This window comes from Lonchura striata, chromosome 10 (assembly GCF_046129695.1).
Source record: "Lonchura striata isolate bLonStr1 chromosome 10, bLonStr1.mat, whole genome shotgun sequence".
Classification (NCBI taxonomy): domain Eukaryota; kingdom Metazoa; phylum Chordata; class Aves; order Passeriformes; family Estrildidae; genus Lonchura; species Lonchura striata.
In genome coordinates, this window is record NC_134612.1 from 18728899 (window position 1) to 18744909 (window position 16011).

Sequence of the window (16011 nt, forward strand, 5' to 3'; positions counted from 1 at the left end):
CTCTTAGCCACAACTCTGGGAAACTGCTGATGGAGATGGTTCCTTGGTGCCTGCTGGGTGCTGGCAAGGTGTGCAGGGTGGAAACCAGACAACCTGAGACTGATGTGGAACAGAGGCAAGTCCTGGGGGCTGGGGTCACAGTGCTGATGATTATAGGTAAGAATTTGCTGGGGTCTGGGGAGACAGGATGGGAAGAAACCACACAGCCAAAGGGTGCCCAGTTGAAGAAGCCATGGTATATGGAAGAGAGGATTCTCATGAAGAGCAGAGGAAAGAGTCTGCTTGGTAAGGAAAAGGTCTGGGCACTGGGGTTAGTTGTTGGATGGTGACAAGGGGTTCAGAGGGAAGCCCTAGCTGGAGAGGAGCTCTGGGGTGTGTGGTAGTCTCTGTGTGTGGTGGCCATCTGAGACAGTATGGAGAATTCAAAGGGGTCTGTACCTGGGAGGATGGTGTAGAGATGGATATGCCTCATGTTTTGTAAGCTGTACTCATGGGGCACATAGCTGTAGAGGAGCATGGGGAAGGCTGAGAGGTGTGTGATAAAGGACCAGAGCTGCAGAGATAGAAGGGGAGGCCTGGGGTGTGGACAGAATCGGAGGTCGCGGGACACAGGAATGACCCTGTGTGTGAGGCACCATCAGAGCGTGTAAAGGGGGTGTGAAAGCTGAATGAGGGTGGGGAGCCTAGGAGAGGTGTATTCCCAGCTGGCACTGGGAATGTGGGTGCACGGGGAGTACCAGGCTGCGGATAGGAAGATGTGGATGTAAAGTATAAATGCCAACGCACCCAGGGGTGATGGGGCTGGAGGTGGGCAGTCCCGGGGCCGTGCACCCTCACGGGGCACGGCAGCACCGGGGCTGGATGGGTGTGTAGGGGCTCCGTCCCAGCGGCGGGGATCCGGCTCGGGGGCAGCGGGCGGGCCGGCACGGTGGCGGGCTCTGGGCCCCAACTCGCGGGCTGCCCGCTGAGCCCGGTGCCGTCCGCGCTGCTCCCGGGGCCGCTCCCGCGCCGCGGCCCCGCGGGGCGCCGGTTCCGGTTCCGGCGGGGCCGGGACGGCGGGCGGGGCGGGGCCGGCCGGGCCGAGCCTGCGCCGTGCAGCCGGGCGGCGCTGGGACCGGAGAACAAGGGGCGCGGGGGGACCGGGCGTGCGGAGGCCGCAGCCGGGCCGGGGCACGGGCGGGGGCCGGGCCGGGACCGGGGGTCCGGGCCGGGGCGGCGGAGGCGGCGGAGGCAGAGGCGGGGGCCTGGCGGCCGGGCAGGGCGCCATGGCGGCGGCCGAGACGAAGATCATTTACCACCTGGACGAGCAGGAGACGCCGTACCTGGTGAAGCTGCCGATCCCGGCCGAGCGCGTCACCCTCGGCGACTTCAAGGGGCTCCTCAACCGCCCCAACTACAAGTTCTACTTCAAGTCCATGGACGACGACTTCGGGTGAGCGCGGGCCCGGGCCCGGTCCCCCGGGGCCACGCGTGGAGCCCGGGCCCCGCGGGCCTCCCCGGGGAGCAGTGCGGGTGGCCGGGGAGCTCCCGCCCTCGCGGGGCCGGGCTGGGGCTGGCTGCCCCTCGGCCCCGGCAGCGCCCCGGGACGGCGGGGCCGGGACCCCCGGGATGGGGAGGCGCCGCTCGTGCCCGGCGCGGGGCCGGTGATCCCGATCCATCTTCCATCCCCGTTGCCTTTCCTTGGCGAGGATGGGGATGGTGACCCCCTTGGGCTCTCTCTGGAGGGACGCGCCCTCCGTGCACCCCAGGACCTCACCTGTGGGAGGCTGGAGGTGATACCCCCGTGCACATTCTCTGGGGTTCGTTGTCCCTGGGTGCTGCCTCCGGGGACAGCCGCACATCCTCGGATCCCGCATCTGCTCTGGGGAAGCTGCGCCATGCCAGCTCCTCAGTGAGGGAGCTGGTGATACCCTGCTTCAGGTGCCAGAGGCACCTTGGAGAAGACCATCATCCCCATCTGAGGGTCACTCCCTCCCGTACTCAGGATGTTTGGCCAACACCTTGCCTGAGGTGGTCTCACCCATGCAGCCCACACTGGGGTGTCGGGGATGGCATCCCCAGGTTATATCCTGCTCAGGACTGTCACTCCCCACCAAAAGGGCCTGGGCATCTCCCACTGTGCCTGCCTAGGGAAAGTGCCCCTTGCTCCCTCCTCCAGAAGGGTGAGCCACCTCCATCAGCCCTTTCCATGGAATGGAGTTGGGGACAGTTTTGTTTTCCTACCATCCATTTTGGGGAGGGACATCCATTTTGTCAGCTTTGTCCTCTGCGTCTAATTTTTGGGAAGAATGTGTAGAGAAGGCCAGCTTTGTCCTCCCCTACCTCCATGAAGAAGGAGTGAGAGCTCTCCATGTGCTGCCCATCTCTGAGCAGGAGGTGTATACAAGACTCACTGTACCCATGTACATGTCCCAGTCTCAAAGTGAGATGTCCCGTGCTCCATCTCTGGTATAGAAGAGGGGTGCAGCCCTGTCTTATATCCCATCTCCTGCAGGGCAACTCTCTTCCAACAGTGGTGTTTCCATCACTTCTTTTGTGATGCCCTTTGGTTCCTCCCATCGCAGGTGACTCATTGGAGGTGAGGAGGTATATTCTGTCTCTTGTTTGGATGTTGTACTTGCTTATCTTCTGGGCAGCCCCTGCTGTCTCCTACCTGCATAAAGTTGGTTAACGTTCTGGGGAGCAAATACCATGGGAAGCCAGCTCCCTGTAAGACCCTCTGTCCTCACTCTGTTTTGTCCAGATTTCCTACATCTGACTTTCCTTTAGCCACTCTTTTTCCATCCTGGGATTCTCTTGGTTTCTACAACATGTGACTCTTTACCATTTCTAGCACTTTGATGTTTGAAGGAGTGGTGTGATACTTCCTCCTCTGAAGATCTGGTGTTTAGAGTAGGTCTTATGCATGGAGCTGGGATTGCAAAGTGTTTTCAGTTTTATATTCTTCCCAGTGTCTTCTCACTGCACCAGATACCTCTCTGGGCTGTGATTTTGGCTTGTACCCCATGTTGAACAGGGCTTGGCCTGTTTGGGACTTGGATGAGATCTGTGTGGCTGCCTCAGCAGGGGGTGCTCTCCCCTCCTCAGCCAAATTATCCCCGTGCCCAGGTTCCCGTTAGTTTGGGAGGTGCCAGCTTTCAGATGAGGCTTGAAATTTGGAGTCACTCCTTTGACCGCAGTCTGAAACGCTTTGCTTCCCTAAATTCCTCCTGACCCAGTGGAGAGCTTTAGTTCTCAGAAGCTTCTCCATTCTCTCCTGGCAAATAGAAGTCTCCAGCCTTCATTTTCCATAAATTTCCTCAGCAATATCAGTTGTCTGTGGATCGTTTCCTGTCCCTCAGCTGTTTTATAGCGTTGGGTGCTATGAAACAGCTGCCTCTCCCTGTCTCGGAGGGGACCATGTTCATTGGGGGGAGAAGTGACTTCTCTGTGCATGCTGTTTGTAAACAAATGCTTTGGGATCCTTTGAAATGTTGTTCTTGAAGTGAATTCAAACTTGTCTTGAATGAAACATTGCCATGTGGGTGGGAGAGTGTGCAACTATAAACAAAGTTTAGTAATAAATAGCAGCGTCTTGCATTGGGAAGAGGGGTCTGGTGGCAGTGAAGTTTTGTGCTGTGTTTTTTCATCCTCCTCTATCTCTTTAAGGTTCTACAAGAGGAGCTAGATGATAGATTAACAAAACTCAACAGTAAAGCAGCATAGGGAGTTATAGTGGGTGATAGCAGGGAGAGGGGAAAGTCACTCAGGAAGACACCACAAGATCAGTTGCGTCAGAAATGTATGGATGAGATTTTTGTTGTGACCAGCCCAGCTAATTTCTTTGGGAAGCGTAAACCACTCTGGAAGGGAAGGCACAGCTGACAGGGGGTCAGGGCTGTGTGTAGGCAGCCTGTTCCTTGGGGAAGTCCTGGGCAATATAACTTGAGCAGTTGGAGCAGTGTGTGCAAGGCCTGGGGTGTGAGAGAGAGAGCAAGCCTTTGTCACCATGGATGCTTCATCAGGAAAGCTGTCTCTGCTGCTTTCCAGAGAGCTGAAGAATGTGCTGGTGGTTGGCTGGAACATGGTGGGAACAAGCAGAGCAGTCCAGCTGCAGCCTTGTCTCTGAGAAGCCCTGAAGCCCTGGGCAGCACACAAAGTTTCATGATCCCTGGTAATTGATGTCCATGAGAAAGTGAGCCATTGGCCTGCAGGGAGAATCAGAGACAGAAGGGCAGGAGGCACCTTGGCTGCTTGACTGCAAATGCATGGGCAATTAGTGAAAACTAGACTGGAGGTTAACAATGGTGGCATTCAGAAGCTGTGTGACAGGGAAAAGCATTTCTCTCTCACACATATATTCCTCTCAGCTCCTTCCCTGAGGGGATTCCCTCAGGGTGCCTTCTGTCTGGCTTGTGCTGGGCTGGTGTCTGTCAGCTGGGCAGTGTCCAGGAGTAGGACCCAGGTTAAAGCCCCCTCAATGAGAGAAGAAGTAGATGGCCTTAGGGCAGCTGATAAATGAGGAGGAGGCCTGCAGCTCCCATGGTTCTGATTTGGACCTTCTGCTGGATCCCTGTGGCATAAACCAAACTTTTCTTCTCATCTTATTAGGAACACAGACATCTCACCTTCCAGAGCCAGCTGGAGTAGAATCTCCAATGTTTCCTCTCACCTCTGTAGCCCAGTCTGAATCTTTCTCACTCTTCCTCCTTTTTTCCAGGCTGTGGATCTCCAGTCTGGTATTCCCTTCAGCTAACCCCATCCCCAAAGCAGTATTACAGCCTCAGTCTTGGTGTGTGGGATTTTTCATTCTTTTGTTTATCTTGTTAATATTTGTTTGCTCTGAGAATCAGAGTTGTGATGGAGCAGCTTCAGTGTTTACATCTCCTTGGAAATGTGAACTGAGGTTCCCCTGGGTGGCTGTGGAGTTGTCGGGCTATGGCAGGAGTTAGTGCTCAGCTTCAAATAATTAAGACCCCAGAGTGGTGTCACTTCTGGGTGGCAAAGAGAAGAAATGAGAAGAATTCCTGCACCTGGTCCTGGGGAGAGGAGTTGTGAGCAGCAGGAAGGCTGCAGGGTTTTGTTTCCTGATGCAGTGGGCTGCAGCTGTCCATAACAGGGTGCAGATATTTGTGCCCTTGTTGGCTTTGTGTGGTGCTTATCCCAGAAATGGAGGTACATGAAGGTTGGCTGATGGATGGTGTGAGTGTGGCAGTGCATGGATGTAGTAGACTCCTCTTGGACCTGAGATGCTCTGACCATGAAGCGTGGAACTACCCTTGGCTGCTAACACTGCACTCATTAGAGGGGGAAGGTTTCTTCCTGCAGCTTGAATCTTTTCATTCAATGTTTCACAGGTAAGAGCTGTGCGCTGATCAGCAGGAGAGCACCTTCGATAAGTGCTGTGACTGCTTTAGAGATCCATATTCTCTATCAGACCTCCCCCAGGTTTTTCATGGGATTTTGAGCAGACTTTTTAATTTTTTAGTTTTTTCTTAATCAATAAAATGGAATTTCTAACTGTGCTTTTTTTTTGTCCATTTGACACTGGGAGCTTCTTGGGCAAGCATTTGTGTGTCTCTTAGTATGACAGAGCTCTCAGTTCCGTAAAGGTGCTGCAAGAGCAGGATGGTAAATTCTGGGCACCTGTGCAGTTGGGAAGGGAACAACCATGCTGATGGTCTGTAGTCTGTAGTTTGCCAGGACATAGGCTTCAGTCATATGTGAAATGTTGTCTCCTACCCAAGTCCGTCATGAGAAATGTACATGGGCAGCGTGGACTTCTCACCAGCCAGGTATTGTGCCCCGTTGCCTCAGCTGAACTGTTTGTTTTTTTCATCTGGTACAACTCTGAGAATATTCATATATCAGCTGAAATGTGATTTCTTTTGATTAGTTTTTTGTTTTTTGGTGATACTGCTCATTTTCTATTGATCAAAATGTGTTCCCACAGGGGCATGCTAAAGTTTAAGCTAAACTTTTCGGAGCATTTTAATGAGTGCAGTTTGTGTGTCCAGGTAAATCCTTAGCACTTGGCCTAAAGTTCTGCCTTGTCTTTCCATAAACTGTGGACTGCCTGAAAGTTTGAATTTATTTTGCCCATGAAGAAATCACTTTTGTGATCATTTCACTTATCTTTACTTGGCCACCTCCCCTCTTCTAGACTGGAGAGCAGAAGGGCCCCATTCTTCTACAAGGAGACCACTCCTCCCTCCCATCCAGGTTCTGCATTGCTGGGAGAACACCAGTGATCTGAGGTACAGTGGTGGGGTGGTGCTGCTCCTCCTGCCACTGCTGGTTTCTCCCTCTTGCAGGTCTCCATTCCAATTTTAGTTTCACAGCTGTGGTGAGTGATTCCTTGGTCTCAGCTGTGAAGTGAAAATTGGTATCCAGCTAATCACTGGCCCAGTATCTTATCCAGACCTGCTTAATTATCACCTGCTCTCCGAAGCTGGGTACGAGGCAGTGATCAGGACAGTGCTCTGGAGGCAGAACAAAGCGGGCGCTGTGGGAATTCCCAGTGTAGGGGTCAGATGCCATTGGTATTTGGCGGCCTCATCTCTGCACATGTGCATGAGGAAACGCGTTGATGCTCTCTGAAAGGCTGAGTGATTTATTTTTATTGCAGGGTCTTTTTGAAATTGATACCAGCGGTGACTGTCCTGGCTGGAAATGCTGGGAGCTGGGGAAGGGATCCTAAACTTAATAAGTAGTGTCAGTTTCCAAGCAGTGGTGAGCACTGGCATGGTGCCTCTGCGTTTCCTGCTAGCTCTTTGTAGCATGTGTTGGGGGAGTTGTTTTATTTTGATTTTGGGAACTTTTTAAAATTTATTTTTAATTGGAAACTTTTGCTGTGTCCAGAAGACCTTTGCTTGTCCCATGTGTCTGATGGAGACTGCTTCCATGTCAGCATGAATTTCATGCTGGGAGAGGTTGGCAAGAAGTTTGTGAGTGAAAGGGCCTACAAAACTCCCTTGCATGCGCACATCCTTTGTGGTGGTCTAAGTGACAACATTGGCCTTCGCTTTTTTCCAGTTTCTAGTCAGTCCCTGTCCATTCCATGTGGAGGGGAGCAGTTTACACATGAAAGGCCACAGCACCCCATCTGTTGTGCTCCAGAGGATGTGTTTCCATGCCTGCTGTGAGGTGAGCTGCCCTGATTAGCAAGGGCCCACCAGCAGTTACTTCAGACATTTTACATGTAGGTTACTGCAGCCTGTGCCTCTGTCTCCTGAGCTGCTGAGGATTTGGCAGAGAGCTGCTAACCACTGTCTGCATTTGTGCTGGGGAGTTCCTGTAATGCTGCCTGTGCTTGGGGTGGCCCATGGACACTGGAGCTGATTCTGGCTGGAGCTGCTGCTGGAGGCTTTTTCCAAGTGTTGTGGTGGTGGCGGCTACAGCAGTGCCAGGGTTGAGGTGAAGATGGAGATGGTTAGTGGACAGTATTCCCTGCTTCCCTGGATTGTATTGTATGTGCCTGGCCCTGTTGTCCTGCTGTTCAGACTCAGCTATTACTGTCTCTGTAGGTGTCCAGTGTTCTCAGTTGTGGTTGGAACTGTGCTCTGAAGGCCACATTGGATGGCAGTCACAGCCTGGTTTCTTTGCCCAGGGGTGGTGTTTGGAAAGCCAAGTTAGCCAAATCAGGCTGCAGACCAATTTCCCCAAGGCCTTGTGTGTCCTGTGCAAACAATGAAGCTTTACAACAGCTATTGAACTAGTTTGCAGCCAGAACTGGTCAGAATTTTTTTTTTTACTGAATGTATTTTCTCCCAAAATATGGTGTCATGTTGAAGCCAGCATTTTTCTTGGAGAGGCATTGTTTTCAGTTATGTGTTTGATGGGAATGCTTCTTAATTTTAAGCCTCTTTTGTCATTTCTGAAAAAAAAAGAAAGGTCAAGAAACCTTTACTCAACCATGTGAATGCAGCTGTTTTGGTGCAGTTCAGTATTCTGAAATCATCTGGAGGACTCTGATCCTCTGAATTCCAGCACAGAGCAAAAACCTACCTTGATGTCTCAGAAATTGCTGCAAAGTAAATCAGTGTGCCCTGGCTGTGGTACAGCTGTGCTCCAGCATGGTTCAGCCTTGGAGGTCATGGCAAAACACCATAAAAAATGGCTCATAAACCACCATAATTTGGGTCACAACCTGAGCATTTCTTGTTGTTATGGTAGGATAGTTGTGGCCCCTCTGGTCATTTTTCTGGTTCCTGCTGAGATACATATTTTTTCTAAAGTGAACTCTAGAATTTCATCTAGAACTTTGCCATTCCCAAATCTTAGACACTGGCTCACCCACAAGGTGGGTACTGGGTGGTAGTAAGCAGTGATGTTCCTTCCTACATGGCTGCAGTGAGAGCAGGATGTTGCTGGGGGAGCTGCATTTCATAATGGACTCTGAGAAGGGAGATGCTGGCATGCAGGGGTGGAGGTAGATGGTCCATGAGCCCAAGGTCATTGTGCTTGGAGGACTGAATTTTCAGTAAGTCCCTCTTCTCCATCATGCTCCTGGCTTCTTTCTCCTGTGATTTCTTCACCTAGTCTCCTAGCAGGTGTGAATTCCTCAAGGTGGAGGCTGCCACCCATCACTATACACGTGGGGATGCTCAGGAAAGAAGGGTTTGTGAATATAAGCAAAGAAAATCTGGTTTCCCCTGCAGCTTTTCTGCTGCACACATGGGTTTGGCTTCAGTCCTCTGTCAGAGTGGGCATCAGGCCCTTCATCTAGACTTGAAAGCTGTCTGTGTAGAGGTGTAGGGAGCATAGTTGAAATTCCTGAAGTCCTTTTTGAGCTCAGTGTACTTAAAGGGCTGGGAAGCCTCTTCCATGTCTGCATGGCAGTTGCTGAACTGTTCTGAGCTGAGGGTACGTGCTGTAATGAATTGCTACTTCTCCACCCTTGACTGCACCCAAATAGGTAGAATAATGTTGTGGTTTAAGATATTTGATTTGTGAAAAAGCCCATGAAGAGGAGCTGGGCTTGCAGAGCACGGCAGATACTGAGTCTGCAGGAAATTGCCCTCATGTTGCACCAGCTTTGCATCGTGTTGCACATCTGATGAAGCAGCAGTCAGGGCTGTGTGTTTTTGGTGTTTCCTATTGATTTCCTCCTCTCTCCATCCCTTGTTTGTTATTCAGAGCCTGCCCTTCTGACCTGTGCTGGATGGATTGTTGTTTTCCAGAAGGGGGATGTGGCACCACGTGGCTGTGTTACTGTTTGTCCCGCTGGTGCTGGCTTGTAAGGCAGCAGCTGGCAAGTTAAGTAAAACTTAATCCCGCTGGTGGCTGCCGTTGGAAATTTTTGGACCAAATCCTTTTGTAAAGGCTTCTTGGAAGGCGTTTCAATAAGGTACAAATAGGGGAATTAGTCTAATCTCTGTGACTTTGTCTGCTTTGTCCATGTGCTTATCTGTGTAATGCCATGGTGGCCTTAGGAGAGAGTGTGAGCTTTTGGGCTGTGGTCTCTGAGGACTGCATTAGCTCGCAGAGCTGAAGCATTAGTGTTTCCCTGAGTCCCAAAGCTCTTGGTTTCACTTGTTTCCATTACTATGTTGTTACTACTGTAGCACTAATATTAAACCCATCCAGGAATGGGCTGGAACTCTTGGGAGGCTTTGGCAGGCAGAGATGCCTGGCGCTGACCTTCCTGTGCTGTGTAATTCTGTATCGCAGTGGAGGGTTGGGACTGTATCCGGTATTTATTAAAGGTGACATGCCAGAGACATTGTTTTTTCAGTCACAGCTAGCTATGGAAGGTAGCAGAAGCAGCATTTGGGTACCCTGTTCCACTAAATCCTTTGTGGTGATTATCACCTCACTGGGGTACTTGTCCTTGTGTCTTGCTGGCTAAAATTTGTTAGGATGTTAAAGCTGGAGTAAAAGAGGGTGCAGTGTGAGCAGGGACTGAGTTGCTGCAGTGGGAGTCTGTCCTTCGGGTCCTGGCTGAAGACAGAAGCTGAAGTGTGAAAGGCTTCCTCACATGTCTTGGAGCAAAGCTCTGTTTCTGGAAGAGCTGTCACTGGCTGCTGTGTGGGAAGGTCTTTCATCTGCTGGTTTTTGACCTGTCCCTAGGGTTTGGAGAGGAATTGATTTGCTATGTGGCCCCTCTGATCACTGGCAGCTGTCTCTGTGATAGGCTGGAAATTCTGGGTCTGGTAACAGAGTTTGTGGCCTTTTCCTTGTTTGCTGGTGGCTACAGGCTGGTTCTGGGGACAGCAAGAGTCTGCCAGAGGGGTCTGTGTTTCAGGAGCTTTGGCTCTGCATGGATTATTATACCAGGGAAGCTGGTGTTAGCACAGTAACCTGCTCCTGTCTGGGCTTCAACTCTTTCCCTCAGCATTACTCTGACTACCTACTCATGGTCTTTTTGTGTCTCATGACCTGCAAGCAAGTAGGTTGTCCCCTGTACACTGCATTGTGCTATGCTGTTGTTGTTGACAGCCAGAGCAGTGTCAGCAGCAGGTGACAACCTTGTCTTGGTGGCCTGATGCCATCAGGGCAGGGAGAAAGTTGTTGCAGTGCCAATAGCTGTTACCTGGTTGGCCCCAGGGAGCAGCAGCTTCTCAAACTGAAGCTTCTTCCAGAAGCTGTGATGGATATGCAAACTCCATACTTGTGTTTGCATACAGCTAACCAGCTGTCCCAGTTCATTCAGCCCTGCCTAGCTCAACCAGTATGTTAGTGCCATTCACACAGAGACTGCCCGTGGGCCCAGATCGGGCTATGCCATGCTGAAAAATCCATACAGGGCCTCAATGCATGAAATCTTGCTCTTGCACTGTGTTCATTTGAGTTTTCTTACTGCTTTTTGTGACTCTGAGAAGGGTGGATTTTCATGGTTCTGGCTGCAGAGCTGAGTCCCTTATGGCAAACCTGCCTTAGACCTAGAGCTGGTAAATGCACCTTTAGGTCCCAGAGGTGGTTTTGTGAGGTGGATTTTTCTTCTAGATTAAAAATGTGTTGTTTCAGCTGGGGCCAAAAAGTTTGACTTGGGAAAACTCTTTAAGGCTATTCCTTGTCTAGTCATCCTGGAAGTGTCAGGGGACTTTGAGGATGTCAACATCTGCATCAGTTTAGGGTAAACTCTGGGTTTCCCTGAGGCAGTTGCAAACTAACACAAGGTGTGTAATATCTCTGGCAGTGTGCATGATGTTGGAGCTGGGTCTGACTTAGCTGTGCCATGTAGAAGGGTTTGTAGATGTGAGGTTGGGTCTGTGTCTGGCCATGTTGACTGTAGGGTCCAGCTGTGCTCCTGGTTGATCAACACATGGTGTTGGTGCGAAGTGTTTGTGGTCACTCTACATGTAGCTTACAGGAGAGATGCTTCAAGGGAGCTTGCTGTCAGTTTTGCAGATAATTAGGTAGCTCAAAATCAGAGTGGTCTTGTAACTTGACTTACCAGCAGATCCACAGACACAGGAAATGGCCCTATTGCAGTAATAACATGTGATGAGTATTTCTGGACTGCCTTTGGGAATAGCTAATGTGTAGAATGACCAGTTCATGGGATATTTACAGACTTGTAGACAGGTTGTGCACCCTTCCCCTGCACTCTTCTGTCCTTGAAGGACCTAGGAGTTGGCAGTTGTGGCTTTGAGACCCTCCACAAGAGAAACATTCCATGTCATAAGATGGTGATTTCTGGAGGTCAATGGTCATTACCCAACCTTTGGTGCAGTTGTCAGAGACAGCTGATGGAAGGTTTTGCATAGTATGTGGCAGGGTCAGGTCCAGGAGTTCACAGTGTCAAAGAAAAGCAGCAGTTGGACCTGGTGCTACAGTGATCCAAAACACTGTCCTCTTCTAAACTAAGGGGAAATGTACCCTCTTGTTGAAAAGGAAGATGATTCCTGGTGTAAAGGTGAATCCTGGTAGGACCTGAACTGAATTCTGTACATGGCAACTGTGAAGACTTTTAATTTACAGTGTTGTATTGGGTCCTACTGTATGGCTTTCATCTGCTTTCTGGACCTCTAATTGAGAAGGTTGTGTGCCAGCACGATTGATTTGGTTGGGACTTGAGCACCTTTCTTGTATCTTTCTTCCAGAAGTTGAACAGTATTTTCATGCTTACTGGGTTGTTGGCTGGAGGGCAAGCCTGGCTGGCCTGGTGAAGGATGCTTGGTAGGTTACTTGTTGTATTCAAGGGTTTGGCCCTGTGTCTTGAATAGAGTTTGGTAAATAAGACTAGTGTTAGTGAAACTGATGAAGTATATTAAAGGCTACTAAAACATGATCTATTTGCTGTTTTTTTTAATACAATGAATTTTTTGTACGATCCACTGCATGACACTGTCAGAAGCAGATGATGAAGAAAAACAATTAAGTGTCCCTGGCCTAGCAATGGTTAGAAAAAATTGTTATGAGTGTTCAGACCCCTCATGTTCTCTTCTGCCTCCTGCAATTTAGGACTGGAGCGATGTAGTATAATTGTTTGCCCATTTTTCAGAGTTGTGCCATAGCTTGTGATCTGGGACAGAGTTCTGTCTTTGCCACCATGCAGCTGTTGTGACTCTTCTTTGCGTGAGTCCTTTTCATTGTCTTTGGCAAATGTTTTGTGGTGAAAGTTTGTTGTGAGCTTTATTAACAGCCTGTTGGTTTTATGGGGGTTCTCTGTATGTCTTACAGACCCAGTTGGCAGAGCTGTTGCTGATGGCAGCCCAGCTGGATGTGCAGAGTAGGTGCAGCCATCTACAGCCTGTCATGCTTCAAGACCCCTTCCCATCGGGTAGGAGGTTGAGTCGGTTTCCTGGAGAGACTCTTGCAAAATTGTTTATGCAAGGAGAGAGTAATGTGAGCTGGTCAGTATCTTGAGGACAGAACACATGTGGAGCCTGCTTTGTCATCTCCTTATGGAGATCTGTCATTAAATTAAATGAATTATTAACATGATGGGGGGAAATGAACCGTGCTCCTCTTCCCCACAGACATCTGCCTTGGTCTGTGTGGTCCCAGATCTGCTCTGGAGGTATCAGCCTGGCAGAAGGGTGCTCCTAGAGCATAGGGCTGGTTCTGGGCAGGGCTGTTGTGCTGGCAGCCCGTGATGAGGAGGTGCTAGTGAGCAGACTGCTCTGTGCTTCCCCAGGTGTGGAAGTCTAAGCTTTCAGACTTTGTTTCCCACCCTCCCCCTCTTCCCAGTTTCCCCCTCTTCTCCTCTCCTTGGTCTCCTGCTGAGTTGATGCTTTTCCAGGAATGAGCTGTACTGCTGGCCCAGCACATTCCACAGCAGCAGCGCTTTCTTGGCAGGAGCCTCTCTTGCTGTTAGAAAAAGCAGGATTGACTTGGTGTCCCTCAGCTGAGGGCCAGAAAAAGAAGGCCTGGTCTTGCATTCTTCATGGTGCATGCAGAGCCTTCACAGGCATCACGGCCTTCTGCCTTGGTTGTGGTGTATGTGCAAACCTCACCCTGTCCCCCCAGCAGCCCTTGGGGCTCTTTGCAGCTCCTTACAGTTGTCTTAACCAGTGTGAAGTCCCTGAACATTGTAGGGGAGGCTGTTGCTTTTCTAGCCAGCCTAGAAAGCTGGGAGTGATTTCTCACTCATGGGAGGTGCAAGGAGCTCACTGTGGGGCCCAAACACCTCATTCACAAGCTTCTTGATAAGCTGGTGTTGTCCTATGCGTTTTGTGACCAGCAGTAGCCAGATAAACCCTTTGTCCACCTCTGCACTATTTTCACCTTTCTCCCTTTCCCTCTGTCGGCAGGAATTGTTGTTTTGCAGCTCTGCCTTGTGGGCTCTTCCTGTTGTTCGTGTCCAGATGGAGCTAAGTGTCACAGCACACCAAGCCTCCCTACCCCGGTGCACTTGCTGTCTGACATTAGTGTGAACCACAGCAACCACATCAGGATTTTACCCTCATACACATTTATGTCTCGTATACATCTCTGACTCGGGCCTCTTTGGGCCTGTTTCCTCTCCCACCCTGAATACAAGCCCAGCTTTTGGCCACTGTTACTATGTGTGTGGAATTGTCTCCATTCCCTAAAGGTCATTTCTGCAGATGTTTAACCTCAAATCTTTTTTTCTCACAGTGAGTCCCTGCACTTGTCTTGTATCTTTGTGTTGTGTTGTATCTTTAGTCAAGCTTTTAGTTACTGAGGAGCTGAGACTGAGCTGGCAGCATGAAGAACCTGACTTGGCTTCTACTGGAAGTTCCCGTTTGTCCTGATTTCCAATTCAAAGAGACTGAAAGTGTCACTGAACCTTCGGGGGCCTGCAGAATGCTCTCTTTGATGATGTCTGAAAATGTCCTTGCGGAGGTTGGAAGCATCGAGGTTGGAAGCATCGCTTGGGCAGGGCAGGATTAATTAGCGTGGAGGTGCCTCCTGCAGTCCCCGTGCAGCTTCCTGCTGCCGCTCAGTCGGTGCAGAACAGGCCTGTCGGGCTTGTTTGCAGAGCAGGGCTGCAGCCAGATGGTCACTCTGGGATCAAGGTGGGAGGGGCCGCCAGGGCTCTGCACTCACCGTGAAATCAGTCTGTAGCTTTGCTTTGATAAGTACTGCTCCTGGGCACGCCTCTGAGCCTGGGTGGCTCCTTCCTAAATGCCATTCCTTTTCCAGTCTTTGGACTGGGTGAACAGGAGGTCTGATCTCTGTCATCTCCCACACAGTAATACCTGTAGAACTGAGCACAGGTCCAGCTGGAGCCAAGCGTTGCCCAGACTTAGGGGCTCTGCTTGTTCTGGTGTTTGTCTGGTGGAGTGATTGCAAATGTGTTGATGAGGGCTTCTCAGGGAAAACAGTTGGCATCTTGGATGTCTGTTCAGCCCTTGCCTGACTGATCATGGAGGGAAAGCACAGAAAGCTGGGGATGGTGCATAAGGAAGCTGTGGGGGCAGCAAAGTGAACATGCTTGAGGGAGGCTCTAGGCCCATAGCAGGGGGACTGGGACTAAATGATCTCTAAGGTCCTTTCCAACTCACACCATTCTCTAAAAATGAAAGAGCCTGCTCTTGAGAGTGCAGGTATAGCTTGAAATGGAATGACCTTTGAGGACTCCTTGTGATGCTCCCTGGACTTGTTAGGAAGGCAGGGGTGGCCATTCCTGCACAAGTGCAGAGGTGTGTTACTGTTTTGGTGGTAGGACAGCTGCTAACAGATGATTTGTGCTTCTTGAGTCTTGAAAAGCACACCATGTATGCAAAGGAGTTCATGTTTACAGGGGGTGCAGGGACAGACGGGACAGCAGGTCTGAGAATGAAACCATCGACAAATCTGCATTTCCCCTTTTACCTTTGCCTTGTGCTGCAGCATAGAGGAGCAGTGCGGAACACCCTGTCTGGGGACTTGGAAGGGGAATTAAATGTGAGAGTGACAGTCTGTTTATGGTCAGAGAGCCCTTCTCACCCCAGTGTAATGCAATCTGTACTCCTCTTCTTTGCACAGGAGGTGAAAATACAGTTAGGGAGACCAAGGAGTGCATTAGCTTACAGAGACAGACAGCTCAAATCCTCTAATCCTGTTTGAGTCATCCTGTTTGCCTGCAAAGCCCGAGGTCTCGCCAATACACATGTGATCACTGCCATGTATATTCTTTGGTTGGGTCTCTAGTACTTGGGTGAATTTTATCCCCTTGGGAAATACACATATCATATCTGGGCTTAATCTAACAGGCACATATTTCCCAACTGAAATCCCAACACTCTTAGAGAATTGCCCTGTCCAGTTTTCTAATCTGGTGAAATGGCTGTAGAGCTCATCCCTGTAGCTTCAGCATTATCTTACAGAAGAAAAGAGGATTTTTCTCTGGAGCCAGGAGCTGCTCATATTTGGGTAGTAAAATATGAAGGTGCTCCCTTTTGCTATACAGCATTATTAATCTGTACAATCTATTGGAAGCGAGACATCCCTACCCTAAGGGGAGTGTACTAGAGGTCTTGAAAATGAGATCACATTTCTAGTGTGTAAATCCCTGAAGCTTTTGCTGTTGGGTAGAAGTGTTTCCTGATGGTTTTTTTTTTTTTTTTTGTTTTTTAGGTTTTTTTTTTCCTTTCTTTGTGAGCTGTAGGAGATGGGGACTGTTAAGGTTACAGGAAT

At 50.1% G+C, this 16011-nt stretch overlaps 1 protein-coding gene across 4 annotated transcripts in view; it reads left to right on the plus strand.

Moving 5' to 3' along the window:
* Window positions 1-1202: 1202 nt before the first annotated feature.
* DVL3 (dishevelled segment polarity protein 3) overlaps window positions 1203-16011 on the plus strand; it is a 33758-nt gene continuing 18949 nt past the window's right edge. For all 4 annotated transcript variants that reach the window (XM_077785710.1, XM_077785711.1, XM_077785712.1 and 1 more), the window contains exon 1: window positions 1203-1432. In XM_077785710.1, coding sequence (XP_077641836.1) covers window positions 1266-1432 — 167 coding nt within the window. In that variant the 5' untranslated portion in view covers window positions 1203-1265. The remainder of the gene's footprint in view (window positions 1433-16011) is intronic.